The sequence below is a fragment of the Prionailurus viverrinus genome, chromosome C2 (assembly GCF_022837055.1).
Source record: "Prionailurus viverrinus isolate Anna chromosome C2, UM_Priviv_1.0, whole genome shotgun sequence".
NCBI lineage: Eukaryota > Metazoa > Chordata > Mammalia > Carnivora > Felidae > Prionailurus > Prionailurus viverrinus.
In genome coordinates, this window is record NC_062569.1 from 28,543,335 (window position 1) to 28,566,278 (window position 22,944).

Below are 22,944 nucleotides of genomic sequence, written 5' to 3' on the forward strand. Positions count from 1 at the left end.
TGGCTCAGTCAGTTGAGCATCCAACTCTTGATTTCAATTCCGGTCATGATCCTCATGGTCATGAGATAGAGCCCTGTGCTGGGTGTGGAGCTTACTTGAGATTTTTCTCTCTGTCTCTCCCTTCCTCTCCTTCTGCCCCTGCCCTGCTTGCATGCAGGTGTGCACACCCTCTCTCTCTTAAAAAAAAAAAAAAAGCAAAACAAAACTGACATTAGCACACAGATTGGAAGGAGGTGTGAGCCATATAGGTATCTAGAGGCAGAATGTCCTACATAGAATGTAGAGGACCTTGCCAGTTTGCTAATACAAAAGCAAGTAGTAGGAGTGAAGAAAGCAGTTTCAAAATAGAGGTGTCTTTTAAAATGTTTTTGCCCTGCAGGTATATGTACTCAAGAGAAATAACTGTTCACACAAATGTTCATAGCAGCATGATTCATAATAGTCAAAAAGTAGAAACAACACAACTGTCCATCAACTGATGAATAAACAAAATGTGGTATATCTCTACAATAGAAGGAGACTAATCCATGCCAGAATGTGGATGAACTTTGAAAATGTCATGCTAGATGAAAGAAGGCAGTCACAGAGACTGCATTTTGTATGGTTACATTTATATGAGATGTTTAAAATAGGCAAAGTCATAGTGACAAAAGGTAGATTAGTGGTTGCCAGGTGCTGGGAGTGAGTGGAAATGAGAAGTGACTGCTAACTGCTAACAGGGTTTCTTTTTGGAGTGATAAAAATGTTCTAAAAACAGCCTTGGTTGTAGAACTCTGAATATACTAAAAACCCCTGACTTGTACAATTAAAAAGGGTGAATTTTATGGTGTGTGAATTATATCTCAAAAAGCTATTGCAAAAATGTTTTTGAATGAAAACGGTTTTGTTAAAATTATGAAAATAATACTTGCTGATTAAAAAAAAAAACACATTAGGGGCGCCTGGGTGGCGCAGTTGGTTAAGTGTACGATTTCAGCCAGGTCACGATCTCGCGGTTCGTGAGTTCGAGCCCCGCGTCAGGCTCTGGGCTGATGGCTCAGAGCCTGGAGCCTGTTTCTGATTCTGTGTCTCCCTCTCTCTCTGCCCCTCCCCCGTTCATGCTCTCTCTCTGTCCCAAAAATAAATAAATGTTGGAAAAAAAAAATTAAAAAAAAAAACACATTAGACCAGTGTATAAAGATATAAAGGGAGTTGGAGTGAACCATGATTCTAATGATTCAGTGTGCATTGACACTTTGGTATGTATCCAGTATTTTTAATTTTTTTAAAAATGCGTTTCTAATTAAAGGTAAGGAGAGATAGTCAAGTCACAAAAGATGAAATAAATGACCATATTCACTTTTTTAAAAGTTTATTTATTTATTTTGAGAGAGAGCAAGCAGAGGGGAGCAGAGAGAGAGGGAGGGAGAATCCTACAGGCTCCCCACTGTCAGCTCAGAGCCCGACATGGAGCTCAAACCCACAAACTGTGAGATCATGACCAGAGCCGAAATCAAGAGCCAGACGCTTAACTGACCAAGCCATCGAGGTGCCTGACCATGTTCATTTTTAACTTTTATGCAATATGAAGCAAATTATGTAGCATTTTCAAAATTTATCAGCCTTTCATTAGTTAACAATTCTACCGACTTATCCTGTACAATTAGCTAAATTTAAATTTTCTCATGAAATAAGTAGAGTCTGGATTTTATATACTTCTGGGTTATGGTCAATAAACTAATTTTTAAATATTGCATGTAACATGGTCCCTGTGCATATGGCTGGTAGGAAGCTATTACCGTGTGGTTTATCACACAAGTTTGAGAGTCCTGAACTGTTTGGTCTATGTAACTCTTCAGCCAGAGGAGTCCACACACCACATTGCTATAAAAGTTTCTAAACCCTTAACTGTCAGTTTCTGTACTTGGCTTGATGTTTGCAGTTACACTTTGAGTAGCATTGTTATACTAAATTCATACAATGGAATAGCATGTAGACTTTAAAAATTTTAATTCCATAGAAGAAGGTTAATATTGTGTGAAAACAGGCTTAAGCAGTAAAATTGACAATCACAATTTTGTTTAAAAAACCCTATTCTAATTAGAAGGGAGGCTAGGATGATTAGCTTTGGATGCTAGGATTTGTGAGCACTTTAGGGTTTTTTTTGTTTGTTTTTACTATGGACATGGATTACTTCTTTAGTGAAAATGTTATTTTTAACTTAAATCGTATTTAGAGTGGGTCTCCTTTAAAGTGACAATGATAGCAGAATGGCTGGCACTTAGCTCAGCAAAAACTTTTTGGAATTGATTGGACACCTGGCACACATTTTTAGGTGCTTGTATTGTGCCAAGGCATTGTTTGGTAATGTGAGATTTAAAGATTCATTTACTTTAACATTTTTTATTAGATTCTCTATTCTTGGGATGTTGAGGGCAATTTTTGTCCTTAAGAAACCCAGTGTAGTGGAGGGGAGCAGACAGTCACAATATGGTGTGCTAAAGTGTGTGACAGAGAGGGGAACAGACCAGTACCTGTCCCTTTAAACCTTATGGACTTGTAGAATAAGTTGTGCCTTAAAATTAGTACCATATGGCAGGCTTTGACAGTATGGTATGTGAGATTCAGGAAAAACTCGAGGGATAACCGTACTAAATTCAGCCATATTTTTATCTTCTAGGTTTCAGCACAAAATGAACATGATTAGGGAAAATAAGGATTTGGCATGTTTCTACACAACAAAACATTCATGGAGAGGAAAGTAAGTATTTCTGTTGGTTTTATTTTTCTGTGCATCTATGAAGTATCATTTTAAACATAACTTTCAATATCTTGAGTAGTACCACACAGCTCAGTTATGCCATTTAGTCCTTCTCTTCTGAAAAATATATGTGCATATTTTAAATGCAAATGCTACACTTAGAATACATTATTGTTCTTTTTTTCTCTTGACATATCTGGTTTTCTGCTTCTGTGTTGGGAAGAAATTGGTAAGAATTAAAAGTACCAGTTAAAAGGAAAACAGACCATCTATCTACCTCCTTAGATGCTGTCAGTTAATTAGATGGTAGTGGCAGAGTATTAACTTCACAACTTTGTAGCCTGTGTGTGATCGCTCTATTTTCATGTCCATTTGACTGTCAAGAGAGAATATGCTAGTAGTGCTTTTTGTAACCTTTCTTTACGCCTATAATGAATTTTGAAAATTGGATTTGATCTTACCTTTTCGTTGAGAGAGGCAGTGACATTTTTTAGTAGCTTGCCTGGTCAAACCAAGATGTTGATGTTTCTGTTTCTTTTTTGTGAAATGAGTGGTAATTCCTACCCCTCACATTGCTGTAAGGATTAAATGAAGTGACATGGAGGGTGTGAAGGTTTTAAAATTATGACTTAAATAGAGTATTCAGTGAATGGCACCTGTTGACCATCACCAAAAAAGTTTCCTCTCTAGCCCTTTTAAGTAGTAATAAGTATAATGAGTGTCCCACACTGTGACGAATAGGTGACCACCTTATTTCAAATCAGGCCTCATAAAACGTGCCATGTTCACAAAGCCAATACCTTTAGTTCTTTTTCTGAACTTTTCATTTTTTAGGTAATAGTGTAGTAACTTAGAGTGGTGCAACATGTGATTCTGTAGTGTTTCTGGTTTGCATTAGCAAACTGACTAATTTTGAAAGATTAGAATGTTTAATTTTGTTTCCTTTTAGTAGTTCAATTGTAGGAACTCCTAAATTAGGGAGCATAACGGTTACACTGTAGAATATCTGTCTTGAAATTTTCTCTTCATTTAATTTCATTGAGCAAAGGTAGAAAATTGAGATATCCAAGGTAGTGTGAGTCTCTTTAATTCTTTGAATTAGCCTTAAAAAAATTGTGTATTGGGATGATTTTTATTTTTTCCTCAAGTGGTAGATTGCTCTGGTCATCATAATATAACTTCTATTTTTAATACAATTATACCATACTGATGTATTCTAAAGAACAAGCTTACTGTAATACTTCTTGCTTTGCTTGTCAGTAAATGTGATCATCTGGAAAAAACTTTTTGATGTTCTAGGAAAGTTGTGACTAAGACTTAAGATATTTTTTTTCTTTTGTAATAATTTGTAGAACTGTTTATGTGTTGTCAGTACGTTTCCTTGCTTCCATCATTGACACCTTGAAACTTTGTTTTTATAACAGTTTTATTAAGATATAATTTACATAACATAAAATTCACCTTTTTAAAGTGTACCCATTCAGGGGTACCTGGGTGGCTCAGTCGGTTAAGCATCCGGTCATGATCTCATGGTTTGTGGGATCCCTCTCCCCTTCTCTCCCTCTCCCTCAACCTCTGTCCCTCCCTCCCTCTGTCTCCCTCTGTCCCTCCCTCTGTGCTCTCTTGTGTGCTCTCTCATTCTTTCTCTCTCTCTCAAAAATAAATACTTAATAAAAAAAAGTGTACCACTCCACGGTTTTTAGTATATTTAATAGAGTTGTGAACCATCACCACTAACCATTTTTAGAACACTTTCATCACCTCCCCAGAAATCTTCTGTAATAGTAGTTGCTCCTCTTTTCCCATCTTTCCAGCATCTGGCAGCCACTAATCTACTTTCTGTCATAGGATTTGCTTATTTGGCATGTGTTGTATGAATAGCATCATAAATTATGTGGTCTTTTGTGACGGTCTTCTTTTACTTAGCATAATATTTTCTTTTGTTTTTCACTTAGCATAATATTTTCAAGGTTCATCCATATTGTAACTTGTGTGAGTAGTTCATTCCTTTTTTTTTTTTTTGTGCCAATTGTATGGATTTATCACATTTTGTTTATCCATTCATCAATTGATGGACATTTGTTTCTACTTTTTTACTGTTATGGATAATGCTGCTATAAATGTTTATGTGTAACCTTATGGGTGAATGTGTACTTCCTGTTCTCTTGGGTACATACCTAGGAGTGGAATTGGTGTTGTATGGAGTTATATAAAGCTATATGGTAATTCTGTATTTAACTTTTTGAGGAACAGCCAAGCTTTTCCAAAGTGGCTGAAACATTTTACAATTTTATCAGTGTATAAGGAATCCAGTGTCTCCACTTCTCACCGACATTCGTCATTGTCTTTTTTTTATTTTAGCAATCCTAATGGAGAACTGGTGTCTTGTGGTTTTATTTTTTTAATTTACTTTTTAAGGTTTTAAATTTTTATTTTAGAGAGAGGAAAGCATGTGTGCATGCATGCATGTGCACAAAGGAGGAGTAGAGGAGGGGGAAAGAGAAAATCTTAAGCAGGCTCCATGCTTAGCCTGGAACCCGACACAGGGCTTGATCCCCTGACCCTAGGATCATGATCTGAGCCAAAATCAAGAGTCTCAGACGCTCAACCAGCTGAGCCACCCACGTGCCCCTCTTGTTAGGGTTTTAATTTGCATTTCCCTGATGACTAAAGTATTGAATACCTTTTTTGCATGTTTGTTGGCCATTTGTATATTTTTCATAAGATGTCTTTTCAAATCATTTACCCATTTTAATGGGGTTATAAATGCTCATTATATGTTCTGAATACAAGTTGCTATCAGATACATGATTTGCAGGTATTTTCTCTCATTTTGTGGTTGTCTTTTCACTTTCTTGATAGTCATCCACTGAAGCACAGGGTTTTGATTTTGATGAGATCCAGTTTATCTTTTTTCTTTTGCTGTTTGTGCTTTTGTTGTCCTAAGAAGCCATTATTTAACCCATGTCTCAAAGACATATCCTATATCCTAAGAATTTTATAGCATTGATTTTGGGTTAATTTTTGTATATAGTGTGAAAAAAGGATCCAACTTCATTCTTTGCATGTAGATATCCAGTTGTCCCAGCATCATTTGTTGAAGAGATTATTCTTTCCTCATTGAATTGTTTTGGCACTCTTGTCAAAAATAATTGGCCATAAATGTAAAGGTTTATTTATGAATTGCCAGTTTTGTTCCATTGATCTATATGCTTGTCCTTATGCCAACACTATACTGTCTTGATTACCGTGGCTTTGTATTAAGTTTTAAAACTAGGAAGTTTGAGGTCCCAACTTTTTTCACTTACAACATTTGGCTATTCTGGGTCTCTTGCATTTCCATATGAATTTTAGAGTCAGCTAGTCAGTTTTACAAAAAAGGCAGCTGTAAGCAGTAAAGATGAATACATATTTTTCTTTCTTAAGATATGCCTAAATTACTATCTTTACCTCTTAACATATTTCCCTTGTTCCCGTTTCATGTTACCTTTGTAATAGTTTTCATGTGTTGCATTTTGCAGCCACTACTCATGTTGTTACCACTTCAGGTCTGTTCACTCAGTATAGTCTCCCTGGCTAGCAAAGTAACCTTTTCTCCTACACTTGTCATTTTCCCACTTGGAAAGTACATAATTCTATGCTTTCTCTGGAAGGAGCAGGAAGAGGGAGTAGCTTTCAGGAGTAACAAGCACTTTCATGAAAGAGCAAAGTTTCCTTTTTGGCCTAAGCACATCATTTCCGATAGGAAGGAAGATGCATATGTTTCAGTTAAAGCAGAAGTGCGATTTCACTTTGGGAAACTTGAGGGTGATATTCAGAATATGGTTCTTTGTTTTTTCTGGATGGAAATCACAAGTAAAATGTGGGCATTTACTTCTGGGTCATTTTGATATTTGCATATATTAATTGTAGCAAATGCTCTGAATTTAAGGGTGGCATTTTAGTATCTGAAAGGGATTTTAATACATTGGGATATATGGTAATCAGTCCATGAGATTAAATGGCAGATCCTTATGACATTCATACACAGTCAGTGCAGTGACTAGATACAGGAAATAGGAAAGGCGACTCAAAGTGAAGATCGCAAATTTCTGATACCTTATGTGTAGAAATTGGAATCCTACAAAAGAAGAGGTACTCTTTAGCTGCCTGGTATTAACACATGTCACCAACTCTGATAATTCTAGAAATCTCTAGGGTTTTTTCCCTTGATTTATTGATCCTGGCTCTTGACGCTGCCAGTCTCTAAACCTCAGATGAGTTCATCCTGAACACTTTTTGTGTATTCTTCATATAATTCATTGTGCTTAATATTAGTCTGGGATTTGAACATTTTTCACCCAGAAGTGCAAATAGGAATGTATCTGCTTTATAAGATTTTCATATTTTACACACAGTGTTGTATTAAAAGCTAGCTTCAAGGAGCAGAAGATAGTCTTTTTAACAAATGATGCTGTTCATGTGGACATGGACATGCAAAAAGGAGGCGGAGGGGAAGGATCTAAGTACACACTTTATATGTCTCACAAAAATTAACCCAAAATGTATCACTGACCTAAATGTGAAACACAGAACTCTTAGAAGATAACATGGGAGAAAATCTAGATGACTCTTGTGTTTGGTGATGATTTTTTAGATACAGCACCAAAGATATGACAATACATTCAAAAAAATGAATTGATAAGCTGGGCTTCATTAAAATTAAAAGTTTCTGCTTTGTGAAAAATCCTGTCAAGAGAATGTGAAGACAAGCTGGGAGAAAATATTTGTAGAAGACATTTAAAAAAGGACTGTTATCCAAAATACACAAAGAATCCTTAAAATTCAACAATAAGAAAACAACCTAATTAAAAAAATGAACCAAAGACTTAATAGGGATCTCACCAAAGAGATATACAGTTGGCAGATAAACATATGAAAAAATGCTTCATATCATAAGTCATCAGGGAAATGCAAATGTAGAGATACCACTATAAAACTATTGGATTGGCCAAAATCCAGAGCACTGAACACCAAATGCTGATGAGGATATGAAGCAAAGGGAACTCTCATCCAGTGCTGGTGGGAATGCAAAATGGTGCAGCCACTTTGGAAGATGGTTTGATGGTTTCTTAAAAAACTCCAAATCCTCTTTGGGAGGTTCTCGGGCCACATGGGGAGAAGTGGTTCCACTGCTGGAAGGACATTTGGTAGAGGCTGTAAGGCCACCTGGGCCCAGCAGACCCCAGAGAACGGCCACATTCGCTGGTGCTGGAACAAGGTTGTTAGGGGTGAAACCAGATGTGTGTTGTGATTTTCATAATCCCTGAGACGCTGCTGCTACAGTCTCGTGAACTTTTTCTGGGGCGGGCTGGCACCCGGTGGTTGCTCAGTGAGACCCTTCACAGAGGGGTGGAGCGGGTCAAAGCCACAGTCCCTCAGAAGTGGGGGGCTGGGGAAGGCAGCTGCATCTGAGACAAAACTCGGGAGGGAGGTGCTGCCTGGGGCCTGGTCATGGACGGCGTGGAAATGGCGAGTGGATGGAAGCTGAAGATGAAGGATAGGTGCGTGATTGCTAATCGGGGAGAACAGAGTTCTGATACTAGAGACTGGGTATCTGGGTGACCCCATTTTCACTGCTCCTGAGCATGCATATACGCACCTACAAGTGCCACAACAATCCACCCCTGTAGGCTAGCAGCGCTATCTAGTGGAGAATGGAGCCTTTAAACTAAGCCCTGCCTAACTGAGCCAACCTCCCTCTTCAAGAACACAAGTCTCACCACTTGCTTAGCTTATGGACTATAAAGTGCTTCATAGTTTGACTTTTAGGGGAAAACGAAGTAATTTCAGTCTATTACCTGGTCCAACTATTCAATTTTCTTTCTTTCCTTTTTTTTTTTTTTTTTTTTTGCTCTTTTTTGTTTTCTTTTTCTTGAATACAGAGAGAGAAAAACTTCATTTTTATTTTAAAATTTTATTAAAAATATTTTTAATTTTTTTCTTTATTTTTTACTTTTGTGTAAATGTTTTCAAATTGTTTTACTTCCATCATTTCATTTTCGTCTACTTCAGTGTATTCATTTTTTCAAATTTTCAGATGATTTCCTTTTTTTTAAATTTTTTCCCCCTTTTTTCTCTAATCTGTCAAGCCACTTTCAACACCCAGACCAAAACACACCTAGGATCTAACATCATTTATTCGATTATTTTTTTTGTGTGTGTATGTGTGTGTGTTTAATTTTTAAATTTTAATATTTTTTTAATTTTAATTTTTTTAATTTTAATATTTCCTACCTTATTAATTCCTTTTCTCCCTTCAAAATGATGAAACAAAGGAATTCACCCCAAAAGAACAGGAAGAAACGACAGCCAGGGACTTAACCAACACAGATACAAGCAAGATGTCTGAACCAGAATTTAGAATCACAATAATAAGAATACTAGCTGGAGTCAAAAATAGATTAGAATCTCTTTCTGTGGAGATAAAAGAAGTAAAAGCTAGTCAGGATGAAATAAAAAATGCTATAAGTGAGCTGCAATCTCAAATGGGTGCTGCGGCCACAAGGATGGCTGAGGCAGAACAGAGAATCAGCGATATAGAGGACAAACTTAGAATAATGAAGCAGAAAAAAAGAGGGAGATTAAGGCAAAAGAGCACGATTTAAGAATTTGAGAAATCAGTGACTCGTTAAAAAGAACAACATCAGAATTATAGGGGTCCCAGAAGAGTAAGAGAGAGAAATAGGGGTAGAACGGTTATGTGAACAAATCATAGCGGAAAGCTTTCCTAATCTGGGGAAAGACACAGACATCAAAATCCAGGAAGCACAGAGGACTCCCATTAGATTCAACAAAAACCGACCATCAACAAGGCATATCACAAAATACTCAGGCAAGGAGAGAATCATGAAAGCAGCAAGGGAAAAGAAGTCCTTAACCTACAAGGGAATACAGATCAGGTTTGCAGCAGACCTATCCACAGAAAGTTGGCAGGCCAGAAAAGAGTGGCAGAATATATTCAGTGTGTTGAATCAGAGAAATATGCAGCCAAGAATTCTTTATCCAGCAAGGCTGTCATTGAAAACAGAAGGAGAGATAAAAAGTTGCCCAAACAAAAATTAAAGGAGTTTGTGACCACTAAACCAGCCCTGCAAGAAATTTGAAGGGGAACTCTCTGAGGGGAGAAAAGATGAATGAATGAATGAATGAATGAATGAATATCAAAAGCAACAAAGATTAGAAAGGACCAGAGAACACCACCAGAAACTCCAACTCTACAAGCAACATGATGGCAATAAATTCATATCTTTCAGTACTCACTCTAAAGTCAGTGGAGTAAATGCTCCAAAAAACTCCGCATCCTCTTACCATATGATCCAGCAATCACACTCTGTCGTTATTTACTCAAAAGAGTTGAAAACATGTCCACACAAAAGCCTGCACACAGATGTTCCTAGCAGTTTTATTCATAATTATCAGAAATTGGAAATAACCAAGATGTCCTTCGGTAAGTGAAAGGATGGATAAACTGTAGTATATGCAGACAATGAATATTACTCAGTGTGAAAATGAAATAAGCCATCAAGCCAGGAAAGACATGAAGAAACTTAAGTGAAAGAAGCCAGTCTGAAAAGGTTGTCTACTGTTTAATTCTAACTGTATGACATTGCAGTAAAGGCAGAATTTTGGAGACAGTAAAAAGATGAGTGGCTGTTAAGGTTTAGGGGGTAAGGAGGGATAAAAGGTGGAGCACAGGAGGTTTTTAGGGCTGTGAAACTACTCTATGATGCTGTAATGGTGGATACGTGTCATATACATTCATCAGACCCGTAGAATGTACAAACCAAGAGGGAACCCTAATGTAAACTGGACTTGGGTTGATAATGATGTTTCAGTGTAGGTTCAGCAATTGTAACAAATATACCTACTCCTGTGGGTGGAGGATGTTGATAACAAGGGAGGCTGTGCATGGGTAGGGACAGGAAGTATTTGGGAAATCTCTGTACATTCTGCTTAATCTTTCTGTGAACCTAAAACTGCTCTAAAAATTAAAGTATTTAAAAAAAATAGCTCTATTTGAAATGGAAAAAATACCTTGCATGATGAGACGTAAATCTTTACATTTCATGGGATGCCCTTTATTTTCTCTGAAAGAAATGGGATGGTTTCTTAGTTATTGGGATAGGTTTTGCAGAGACATTCCCTCTCGCTCTTTTCTGAGGAGTACAGCTTCTGATATGAATGAGCCATCTCATGTGAACTTAATCCTACAGGTGGAGTTTGACCAGAATCGGAGTATACTGGTAATATAGGCATAGGAATGATCACTTTGCCTGTTATTTTTGTTCTATGTATTATGAATTTAGCAGTCATGGTTACTGGAAACATAATGATACTAATTATAACTAATTCAGTGACTCTACTGGAGTTTTGAGCCCCTCCTCCCTGTTATTTTAACAGAATAATACCAATAAGAATAGCTAACATTGGGGCGCCTGGGTGGCTTCATCGGTTAATGTCTGAACTTGGCTCAGTTCATGATCTCTGTTTACGAGTTTGAGCCCTGCATTGGGCTCTGTGTTGACAGTTCAGAGCCTGGAGCCTGCTTCAGATTCAGTCTCCCCGTCTCTCTGCCCCTCCCCTGCTCATGCTGTATCTTTCCATCTCTCAAGAATAAACGTTAAAATAGCTAATATTTATCAATTATAAATAGCAAGTGACAAGTACTCCACATGGATTATTTCTTTTACTTCTCATATTATGAGATAGGTATATATACTGTCCACATCTTTTAGATAGAGAAACTGAAGCTTAGGTTAAGCAGATTATCAGAGGATACATAGAAAGTGAATAATCCAGACAGTGTTCGAACTCAGGCAGTTGTGGCTCCAGAATTGGTGGGCTTTAACTGTTAAGCTGTAGTTCCTCCTTTAGCAGTGCTTAACATTGATCTCCTAACTCTTTGAGAAACGTTGTATTTCAGTTATCCTTAGTTTCACTATTTGATGAACTAAAATTCTAATTCAATTAACTGGATTTTCAAGCTTTTAATAATAAAAGGAAAAACCCTATGTTCTGTATGTGTCCTAATGGCTTCCTAGAAATTGGTAGCCAAAACTTATTTTAAAATGGTCGAAGGAACTAGGGTGTTCAGCTTAGGAAGAGGATTCAAAGTGAAAGTCTGGTTGGCACAAAAATTATACCTTTGTGAAGCTGAAAGACAGAACTTGGACCAGAGGGTGAAATTTGTGGGGAAGTCTATATTGGCTTAATTCTAAGGAACAATGGGCAGTATCTGCAGTACTGGAAAATAAATAGAATTACTTTTTTTTTTCTTTTTTTTTTTTAAGTAGGCTCCATGCCCAGCGTGGAACACAATGCTGGGCTTGAACTCATGACCCTGAGATCAAGACCTGAGCTGAGATCAAGAGTCAGCCACTTAACAGACTGAGTCACACAGGCACCGCGAAATAGAATTACTTTTAAGGAAGGTTAGTTAGTTCCCTTGCACGAGTAATGAACAATTAAAACTAGCCAACTTTGCCCAGAGTACTGTAAATGTTCAAGCTGTATGTTATGGTGACTAGGCTCCAAAACATAAAGTCTGTCTTCCAACTCTGATTAGATCTGTTTGGCTTATTTGAGGCACATTGCATAGGCTATCTACTGAAAGGATTGAAGATCTTAACTTTATTTATTTATGTTTGTTTGTTTATTTCTGAGACAGAGACAGAGCATGAGTGGGGGAGGGGCAGAGAGCGAGGTTCAAACCCACAAACCATGAGATCGTGACCTGAGCCGAAGTTGGTCGCTCAGCCGGCTGAGCCACCCAGGTGCCCCGAAGATCTTAACTTTAAAAGTAATATACAAAGGTTTTATGACCTTGAGAAATTTGACAACCATTATTTTATAGTAAACATAAGCTTTTTCTCTACTAAAACAAAGTACTGTTGAATTTTCTCTAGTTTGAGATAGTTGAATGATAATGAATTTTTGTGCAGAAGAGTATTATGATGGTGGCCAGTATTTTTGCAGTCTCTTTCTGTTGACACTATTGTATATGCCTAATTTTTACACAGTTTGCCTAAAATGCCTAAATTTTACACAAAAGTGATACATGCCAGTTAGGAGTATTCAAGTCTGGAATTAACTTTGAAACAATGACTGACAAGTATCTTAGCTCTTAACTACTTTGCAGTTCATTTCAGATGTCTGAATTAGTTAATAATACATAAAATATTGGGAGGAAAGTGGGTCTTTGAGGGGCTGACTCCCTCATTCACTGCCATGTCCTTGTACACAGCACTGATTTGTGCTCATTTAATATTTGGTCAATCCATGGGAATACTTAATACGGTATCTGATCTAACAGGTTTTTTTGCTAAGAAAAAACTTGCCCTAGGGAAAAAATAATGTTATAAAAAGTTATTCAAAGAGGAAAACAATATTTATAAGGACTAGAATGTTTAAGAATGGAATAACATTTTAATCTGCAGGAATTAAGTAATACAGGAGTGTTTATTTTAATGTAAGTTAATATAAGTTTAGTCTGTTAAAAAAACCTGAACATCACCTGTCCAATCCAAAACCAGATTACATCCCTAACTTTTGCTTCGGTGGTCTTTCTTTGTTACAGATTATCTTTCTTATCTCCAGTCAGCACGGTCATTAGCACCTTTTTACTTGTTCTTATTTTTATCACCAACAGTTATGGGAGCAAAAAGAACCATAGATAAGGCAGTTGCCTCAAACATGTTTTTATTTATTTGAATAGCATCAGTTTCTTGATTCTAAGTAACATTAGAGTTAATGGGTAATGTAAATTATATTTATTATTAAGCTGTCCTATTAGAATAAATGAGTTATGAAAACTTGAGGGGAAAAAATGCCTATTCCCTATAGACATTTAATCATGTGTATACCTTCACTTCCTGAATAAAATGGAAACAAGTGCAGTAAATAAAATCAATAATGAATATTAATTTCTCAATTGGGGGAAAAGATGTTTGCTTTCACATTTCTTCATATACATATGGCATCTTTCATAAATTTCTCATACCTTTTATTTTAGTCTTTATTCCTTTTTTTATTTGATTTTATATAACTTTTTATAGGAGCTTTATAATAATTTTAAGGAATTAGCCAACAAATTCATCTTAAACCCATAAGAATAGCAAATTAAGTTATAATTTATAAATGGTATTTTTGCAGATAGCAAATAAAATGGGAATATTTTCTTTCATAAAAATAAAGACCTTAGTCATTTCCTGATATTATAGTGATTATGAAATGAGTAAAACCTGGTGTGAAAGTAGTTGCTATTCTGTTTTAAAGGCAAGAGTAAATTAGGTCATAGATTTGAATGCATGTTTATGTATTATTAGATGGATTGGCCTATTTAGCTATTTGGTAAACACTGAGCATGTGCTGTATGCAGTCCTGGGTCTTATGTGAGAAGTTAGTTTCAAAGACAATGAAGACCTGTACCTCCCTGAACTTAGGGAATCTTTGTCTATTCTTCATGACTTAGGGTACTAATGACTTAGTAAAAGATAGGAAAAAAATCTTAAGTTTGCAAGTACTGTGACCAACATACCATACATGTGAGATCATTCAGATTTTAATTTCTAAATCTGGTATCAATGGAGGCTTTATAGGTAATCTTTGAAGGTTTAGGGCTGCTTATTAAGGTGTTTTTAATGACCTAGAAGTATTTGTTCTATACTTAAAGGAAGTGCAGCAGCCATTCTAGAGGACTGAAACAGGGGGAGTGCTCATGGAATAAGAGAAGGGGGAAGAGAGAAGAATGAAAGAGAAATCTGTTTCCTTGTAACTTTTTTCTTATGGAGGCTGTAGAGATCAGTATTTATCTGAAAGATAGCTCTGAGTTTGCTAGTCATAACAGTGCTTTGGGCCTAATGACACTTAACTCTAGGATCCTTTTGCTGAAGTATCTAGAATGTGCTCTCTGCCATATGGCAGTCACTAACCACCTGTGGCTGTTTAAATTTAATCACATATAAATGTAAAATTCATTTGCATTAGCCACATTTCAGGTGCTTAATAGCTACATGTGGCTCATGATTGCCTCATTAGACAGCGTAGATAAAGAACGTTTCCATTTTCTTGGAAAGTTCTTTCGCATGGCACTAATCTAGACAACAAAGTTAATGAGAAAGATGTCAAAAGGGGTTTGGTTGTGTGGAGGAAATTAGTACATGATTGAAAAGAATATCTTCCTAGCTGGTGTTGAATGTGACAACACGAGTTGACATTGGAAACATTTCAGGCATTTAATTCTTCTTTAATTCTTTGCTCCCAAAGTAAAATAAAGAAATTCTGTAGTTTCACTTCAAGACTATAAAAATTGACATGTTTGGCTCTCAAGATGATTCTGAAAGTTAGAATTGTGAATTCCCATTTCTATCATACATTTGATTTCATTGGGTAATCTTTTAAGGCAGATAGTGGTTTAATAAGATCTTATTTCTTTGTTCTTGTAAATTGTTAAAGCCTCTGAAGTTTTGAGACTTTTTCACTGTTTAGGTTAATCCTTATATACCTCGCCAATCTCTCAATCCTCACTCAGCTTTAGAAAGCAGCAAATGAATGTTTTTATATTAGGAGGTAGTCTCTCTTTGGATCATTTCCCACTCCCTTTTATTTTATTTTTTAAGTTTATTTATTTATTTTGAGGGAGAGGGAGAGAGAGCATGAGTGAGGGAGGGGCAGAGAGAGAGGGAGAGAGAGAATCCCAAGCAGGCTCCGCACTATTAGCACGGAGCCAGATGTGGAGCTCAAACTCAAGAATTGTGAGGTCATGACCTGAGGTGAAATCAAGAGTCGGACACTTAACTGACTGAGCCACCCAGGTGCCTATCCCACTCCATTTTAGACATGTGAAATTAGGGAAAAGATATTTGTAACATGGCAATACTTTGTAAATAAATATATGGTAAAGATCAACAAAATCTTTTTCTTTTTTTCCCAAATGGAAATAACTATCATTTTTATTATATAATATACTAATTAGAAAAAAAAAAAAACAGGCAATAGAAAAATTGTGAAAGCCCTCTCGATCTCAATGGAAGTCCTTCTAGTGTTTTACTGTCCAGTCTGATAATGGCTGCTGTTTAAGGTATGTATGTCTTTTTACTGTATTAGTAGCTTAAAGCAGAAAACTGTGATCTCCATAAATATCAAAAAAGCATTTGATTGTATTTAACATCCATTTTTAGTAATTTAAAAATCTCTTAACTAAAATACTAATAGATAAAATATGACCGATCATATTAATAGATTTTTTTACATTGAAATCTGTTTTCCTAACATGAACCTTCTTTGGTCATAGTATACTGCTATTTTAATATGTTACTTGATTCTTCTTTCTAATACTTGTTTATTTTTTTAATGTTTATTTTTGAGATCATGCGCATGAGCTGGGGAGGGGCAGAGAGAGAGGGAGACAGAGGATCTGAAGCAGGCTCTATGCTGACAGCAGAGAGCCGGATGCGAGAGGCTTGCACTCACAACCCGTGAGATCAATCATGACCTAAGCCGAAGTCGAGTGCTTCAACCAACTGAGCTACCCAGGCACCCCTATTGTTAATATTTATTTTAAAAATAGATTGGTGTATCTTTTTTTTTTTTTAATGTGTGTGTTGTCTTACCAGATTTTAGTATCCCTAAAAGAATTTAGAAACTGTCCTTAGTCTGTTTCCTGGAACAGTTTAAGAAGCCTGGTATTTATCTGTTCCTTTAAAGCATTCACCTCCTTGTTGGAGCCATGGTTATTTTGTAGGTTGTAATTGTTTACAGCTATCTTAAACTCTTCTATATAGGGGTTGGTTTATTCATAATTTTCAAAGTTATCTGCATAGAGTTACACACGTCTTTATGTCTTCTGTATGATTATGAATTCTTACATTCTTAATTTTGTTTTTTTAGACTAGCTAATGTTTTATGTATTTTATTTTTAACATTTTTATTTTTGGAGACAGAGTACAAGCGGGGGAGGGCAGAGAGGGAGGGAGACACAGAATCTGAAGCAGACTCCAGGCTCTGAATTGTCAGCACAGAGCCTGAAGTGGGGCTTGAACCCACAAATGATGAGATAATGACCTGAGCTTAAGTTGGACGCCTAACCGACTGAGCCACCCAGGCGCCCTTGTATTTATTTTATTTTTAAAGAACTAATTCTTTATTTTTGAGTAAGTTTTTCTATTCAGGTTCTTTATCATTATGAATTCCTCTCTATCCTAAAGGATTATTGATATCCAAGTGATTTTTTTTCCTTAGATATGGTACTTTAAGTGAAAGAAGTAAAGTGGGAAGTGAAACTTGGGGGCTTGTCTGTGTATAAGCTTCCTACTTCTATAGAGTTGCAACACTTAACTATAATAGGTAGTTGCTTAAATAGAAATTATTAAGGTTCCAGAATATTGTTGTGACTGATCAGTTACAGGCCATAGCTTTGCCTTCCTTTGCGTCATGGTTTTGTTGAAAGGGTATTTTGAAAGAATTAGTAGTGTGCAGTGTTGTTGTTGTTTAATAAAATTTCCCATTTAGAATCTTGGTATCCTCGGGTGGTATCTTTTAAACTTCATGTATAGTAAGTCAACACAAGCTTGCTTGCATAGGTCATATTTCTCTACTTAAGGATCTCCCTGGTTCACGTAAACTGAGTGGTAGGTGGGTTTTTTTTTTTTTTTAATCTTTATTTTTGAGAGAGAGAGATGGAGTGCAAACAGGGGAGGGGCAGAGAGAGAGGGAGACACAGAATCTGAAGCAGGCTTCAGTCTCTGAGCTGTCAGCACAGAGCCCCTTGTGGGGCTCGAACTCACAAACTGTGAGATCATGACCTGAGCCAAATTCACTCTACTGACTGAGCCACCCAGGTACCCTGGTCAGTGGGTTTTAATACCAATAATACTTTCTTTTTTTAGTCATTTTGTTTTATACTAGGTTATTTAGGAGTTCCATTTTCAGTCCTCAGTAGATGTTATGTTTTTCTCATATGCTTCTTCACTCATTAATTCATCCAGTTCTGAGGATTACTGAGTTATCTTGATCAGCCAACCATCTTCTTGATAAAATTTGTTCAAGTTCTGGATTTTCTTCAAGAGTTCATTAATTTCAGTTATTTCTCCTGGTAGAGGAGAATAGAGCTCTAGCAGCTTTCGCACATTTCATCTTGCTTGTTTAGTTTTGTCCCAGCTTCAGACAGACTACAGTAAACATCTCCCTAAGTTTCCATACAAAATTGTTGATTCCACTGTCCCAGTACCCTTTTCAGTTGTTACCCATTCATGTCTGTCTATGAACTTATGCATGGAGAGCAAAGCAGAGCCTGTGAACAGTATCCAGACGGCACCCACCCTCCCCGATAACACTTTAGAACATCAAAAAATGTGGGAATATAAAACTAAGCTCTATTTAGTTAGTATTAATTGTTAAATTTTTATGTTTATTGAAATATTCTTTTTGTGTTAGTATCATATTTTATTATAAAATGTTTCTTTTATTTAAGACTAAATTTAAGTACTTGTCTTTCTTTGTAGGTATAAGCGTGTCTTTTCAGTTGGAACCCATGCGATTACTACATATAATCCCAATACCTTAGAAGTAACAAATCAGGTAATCATGTTAGAAGCTGTTAGGCATGTTTTGAACTCCATTTGAATTTTTTTTTTCAACGTTTATTTATTTTTGGGACAGAGAGAGACAGAGCATGAACAGGGGAGGGGCAGAGAGAGAGGGAGACACAGAATCGGAAACAGGCTCCAGGCTCTGAGCCATCAGCCCAGAGCCCGGCGCGGGGCTCGAACTCACAGACCGCGAGATCGTGACCTGGCTGAAGTCGGACGCTCAACCGACTGCGCCACCCAGGCGCCCCATTGAACTCCATTTGAATTTTAAAAGCCAGGATATGACCCATGATTTCCCTTTCTTGAAATCTGTACTTTAGGTTAGAAAAGTCAACTTTGAAGGAGATTGATATGCTTATATAATGCTTGGTACTCAGTACCAAAAATAAATAAATAAAAGCGGGTGGTGAAGAATGTGTTTATTTCTAGGCTCTAAGGAGTATAACTTTTTGATATGTTACTTTTGATTACCATCTCTTTTATGTGAAATTGGTACGTTAGTTCATTATAGTTCTAAAGGCGGTATTAATATTGTAATAAAGGTATACAGAAGTTGCAGTGCAGTAAATGGAAAATACTTGTCATGGAAGTAGGATTACTGTTTATAAAGGCAAGACTAGCTTGAATATGGATAAGTAAACATATTTATAATCTAGTTTATTTTTAATTCTAAATTAGACATGTTTTACAGATTCCTTTTTGTTGTTTTAGCAGATCTGCAGGTAATTATAAAATTTTATTCCTCACTTCTTTTCACTTGTATGTATTTTAATTGCTTTGGATTAATGTCAGTAATCATTAAAGTTGGAACACAGATGGGATTTTTTAATTGTTGTCCCTGATAACCGAAAACCTTAAAAAGAATTTGTGTTACAGAATTACTATAAGATGTGACACCTTCTAGACCTCTGTATTATTTTGTAATTTAATCGGTTATTGTGAAATTAAAGCAGGAAAAACAATGTTGTATTTCACCATATTATAGCATCATTTGAGAGAATTTCTTTTTGTTAGTGGCCTTATGGAGACATTTGCAGCATCAGTCCCGTTGGGAAAGGACAAGGAACAGAATTCAACCTCACATTTCGTAAAGGCAGTGGAAAGAAGTCAGAAACTTTAAAATTTTCTACAGAGCACAGAACAGAACTTCTTACAGAAGCATTGGTAAGAACAGTTCCGTGTTAATAAGCTAAATTTCTCCTCTTTTTTTTTTAAATAGTTACGTTACAGTACAGATATTAATGTTTTGAGTCTCTGTGACCACAGTATTTTTTCTTATTGACTGTTAACTTGATTCGGTGAAACATTCACTTTCTCTAATGGAAAGTCTGGAAAATCCAGATATGTTTGATAGTGTTTAGTCTTTTTAAGCACATATATAGAGCAAAGCAGTCGTGTGTTTAATCTATCTTGTTTTTTGGTGAAGTTCCACACATTTTGTATTGAACAGCCTTAAACTATATCTTCAGTAACATTTTTTTAATATCAAGGTTATCAAGTTGGGATTTTACATGTTTTGGATAGAAAGAACTGAACTGCAAATCTTCCTTACCAGTCTGTTGTCATAAGTTGTGATTATGTTTTCTCTTTCAGAGATTTAGAACTGATTTTTCAGAAGGAAAAATCACAGGAAGGGCAAGTATTTAGCATTTATTAATATCTATTTTTATTTGTTCTAATGTTGCCCATTATTATATAGAAATGCTTCTGTGGTCTGTGTGTTCCTTTTATGGCAAAGCTGAAGGGAAAAAAGGAATCATCATTAAATGTTGTCTGGTACTATGTGATGGATGAATGTAGTTTACCAGGAAACTCAGATATGAGGAATTAGATTTATGACTTAATGCTTATGACAGGGAAAAAAGTCTTCAGGCAGAACTATGGAGCAATAAAAACAATGCTGTTACCACTCAGGTACTTTTTATTCAATATTCTAAACAGCAATCGTAAGCAACACTGTGGATGATACCTGTTGGAACCTGCAGCAGTTGTTTTGTGTAGGATTTTTCTATTTCAGAGGCATTAAGGTTTTAAGAAGTTTGGGGTATATCAGAACTGTCTTATATGTGCCTGCACTGGATCTGGCTGCTAGTAAGGCTTTGCATGGTGCACTGACAGCTTTGGGGAAGTCATGGTTGCTTATTAGAATCTTCCTAACTTTCTCATGCATTCTGTAATCATGTTACAACAGCATTTAAACTAAATTGGAGACTTCTGAGGGGAGAAAATGGGAGTCCGTGCTTTTTTTTCACTCCCTTGAAATACTGAATTTCTTTCCATGAGAAGGTATTGGATTTATAACGGGCAAGGGGGCAGAATAATGCCTAAACTGATAGCACTGTTCAGAACTCTGGCTCTTCTGGTAAAAGGCAGGAATTGAATTCTGAGAAGCTGGCAGCACCGTCTCCCTGCCTTTTAAGCCCTCATTCTTTCTGTGGATGTTCTGCTAGTTTTAGCCTCCCAGAAGCTTCACTGATCTCAAGTCAAGCAAGTGACTGCTCAGGAGCCATTTAAAATAGATTAATGGCTGTTGGCAAGCTGCTTGTTTCTTGTTCCTCATGAGCCACAGTCACATTTCTATAAATTACAATTTCTTTCATGTTGGCAGTTGAGTTTTCCATATTCCTCATCTGTTTGGAAAACTGCTGCTTCCAAAAGCATACTTTAGATTTTGTTTATAAGTTTCCCTTTATATCAGTTAACTTCAACTTAGTATGTTTCAGAACTTTGAGGTAGAAACAGTGTCTCTAAAGACAGTCCACTTAATTTTATATCAAGAATAAATGGTACCTTCTCCTCCCCCAGATTCTCTGCTGCTGAACACTCTTGCATAAATTGAATTTGACACTCAGGCCTTCAATTGAGATATACCTAAATTAGGTCTCTGAGTCTCTCTCAGCCTCTGCAATCCTGAAGGATAATGATGTGTTTCCATCAGCACATCTCATTATGGCCATTGATTATCACCTGGGAGGAATAGACTGTCCTGCAGAGTGGGTTGGGGCACATGAACAAGCATAGTTTGGAAAAACACCACCATTTTCGTGGATTCCCTTCTGGAGAGGAGTGGCACTGCTCCATCCTTTAGTTCAGAGTCAAGGTTCTAAGCATATTCTTGGGTTAATGCAGGCCCTTTGTTCTGCAGAATTCCTTTTATGGAACTATAATGTGCATTATGTCATCGATCAGTAGTAGTGCTAAGGGGACTTGATGTCATATGATCCTGAGCCAAACTGAGGCTCATTGCTAGGTTCAGTGTTGGGGTGTTGTAGAGGTGTTTATTAATGCCCTTGTCGCTTTTCTAAACACCTACAAGAGAATTTCTCTCAGTTCAGTATTAGAAATAGTTGTACTATTTTCTTTTAAAATTTTTTTTAATGTTTATTTGTTTTTGAGAGACAGAGTGTGAGTGGGGGAGGGGCAGGTAGGGAGACAGAATCTGAAGCAGGTTCCAGGCTCCGAGCTGTCAGCACAGAGCCTGACACGGGGCTCGAACTCATGACCTGAGAGACCGTGACCTGAGCCGAAGTCAGATGCTTAGCTGACTAAGCCACCCAGGCACCCGAGAAATAGTTGTATTCTTGAGCATCCAATTTACTTTTACCTTCAGAGTCATGTAACTGACTGTGTTCCTCTTTATATTGTTGGGTAGAGAAGTGGGTGGGTGAGGGGAGATTCATTTCACATCTGACACTTGATTATTTTTATTTTCTCTTGCCTCATTTTGTCTTTATTTTGAATTATTTTCTCTTGTATCATATCATTTTGGTTAGCAGCCTCACTGAAGCCCTTTTTCTTTTTAAGAATAAAACTGGGTAGTAAATGGATGTTAACCATTCTAATCACTTTTTAAATTTTTTTAAAAAATGTTTATTTAGAGAGAGAGTACATGCGCATGCTAGTGGGGGAGGGGCAGAGAGAGAGAGGGGGTTGGAGAGAATCCTAAGCAGGATCCCTGCTGTCAGTGCAGAGTGGAATTCAGGGCTTGATCTCTCAAACCTTGAGATGGCTTGAGCTGAAATCAGGAGTCGAACACTTAACTTCCGGACCCATCCAGGCACCCCTCTAATCATTCTGATAGTAGGTACTTTATAAAGGAATGTCATTATCTAAATGGAATTTTACTTACTAATGTGATCAGATTTATACCTTTGGTGTGATTAGAAAACTGTAAGGTCAGACTGAGGCTTCAGCATTTTTTGTGTGTATAGGAAGAAAATCTGTATTAGTGTACTGAACCAGCTCAGGTTGTTTACATTGAATACTGTAACTTCCCCAAAATGTGACTTAGCTTTTTTCCATATGTAAGTTGGATTAAAAGAAGCCATCAACAAAAGTTGAAATCTTTTTTCCCCGGCAAAAATTTCAGAGTATTCTTTTAGGATTTCCTTTTTTTAAAAAATAGATTTGCATAAGACTGACTTAAAATTGTTTCACAAAATATTGTAACCCGAACTTTTGTTAATTTAAAAAAAGGACATAGTTTCTTCAGTTTGAGTGAACATTCTTACTTAAATACAAACCTCCAAATAGTTAAAATTAATATGTTTAACAATTTGACTAGTAGGGGCGCCT

At 36.6% G+C, this 22,944-nt stretch overlaps 1 protein-coding gene across 2 annotated transcripts in view; it reads left to right on the top strand.

The window, feature by feature from the left end:
- Positions 1–22,944, top strand: part of DNAJC13 (DnaJ heat shock protein family (Hsp40) member C13) — a 125,082-nt gene that overhangs the window by 16,709 nt on the left and 85,429 nt on the right. For both annotated transcript variants that reach the window (XM_047874648.1, XM_047874649.1), the window contains exons 2-5: positions 2,660–2,740; positions 18,283–18,358; positions 19,384–19,533; positions 19,963–20,004. In XM_047874648.1, the coding sequence (XP_047730604.1) occupies positions 2,673–2,740; positions 18,283–18,358; positions 19,384–19,533; positions 19,963–20,004 (336 nt within the window). In that variant the 5' untranslated portion in view covers positions 2,660–2,672. The remainder of the gene's footprint in view (positions 1–2,659; positions 2,741–18,282; positions 18,359–19,383; positions 19,534–19,962; positions 20,005–22,944) is intronic.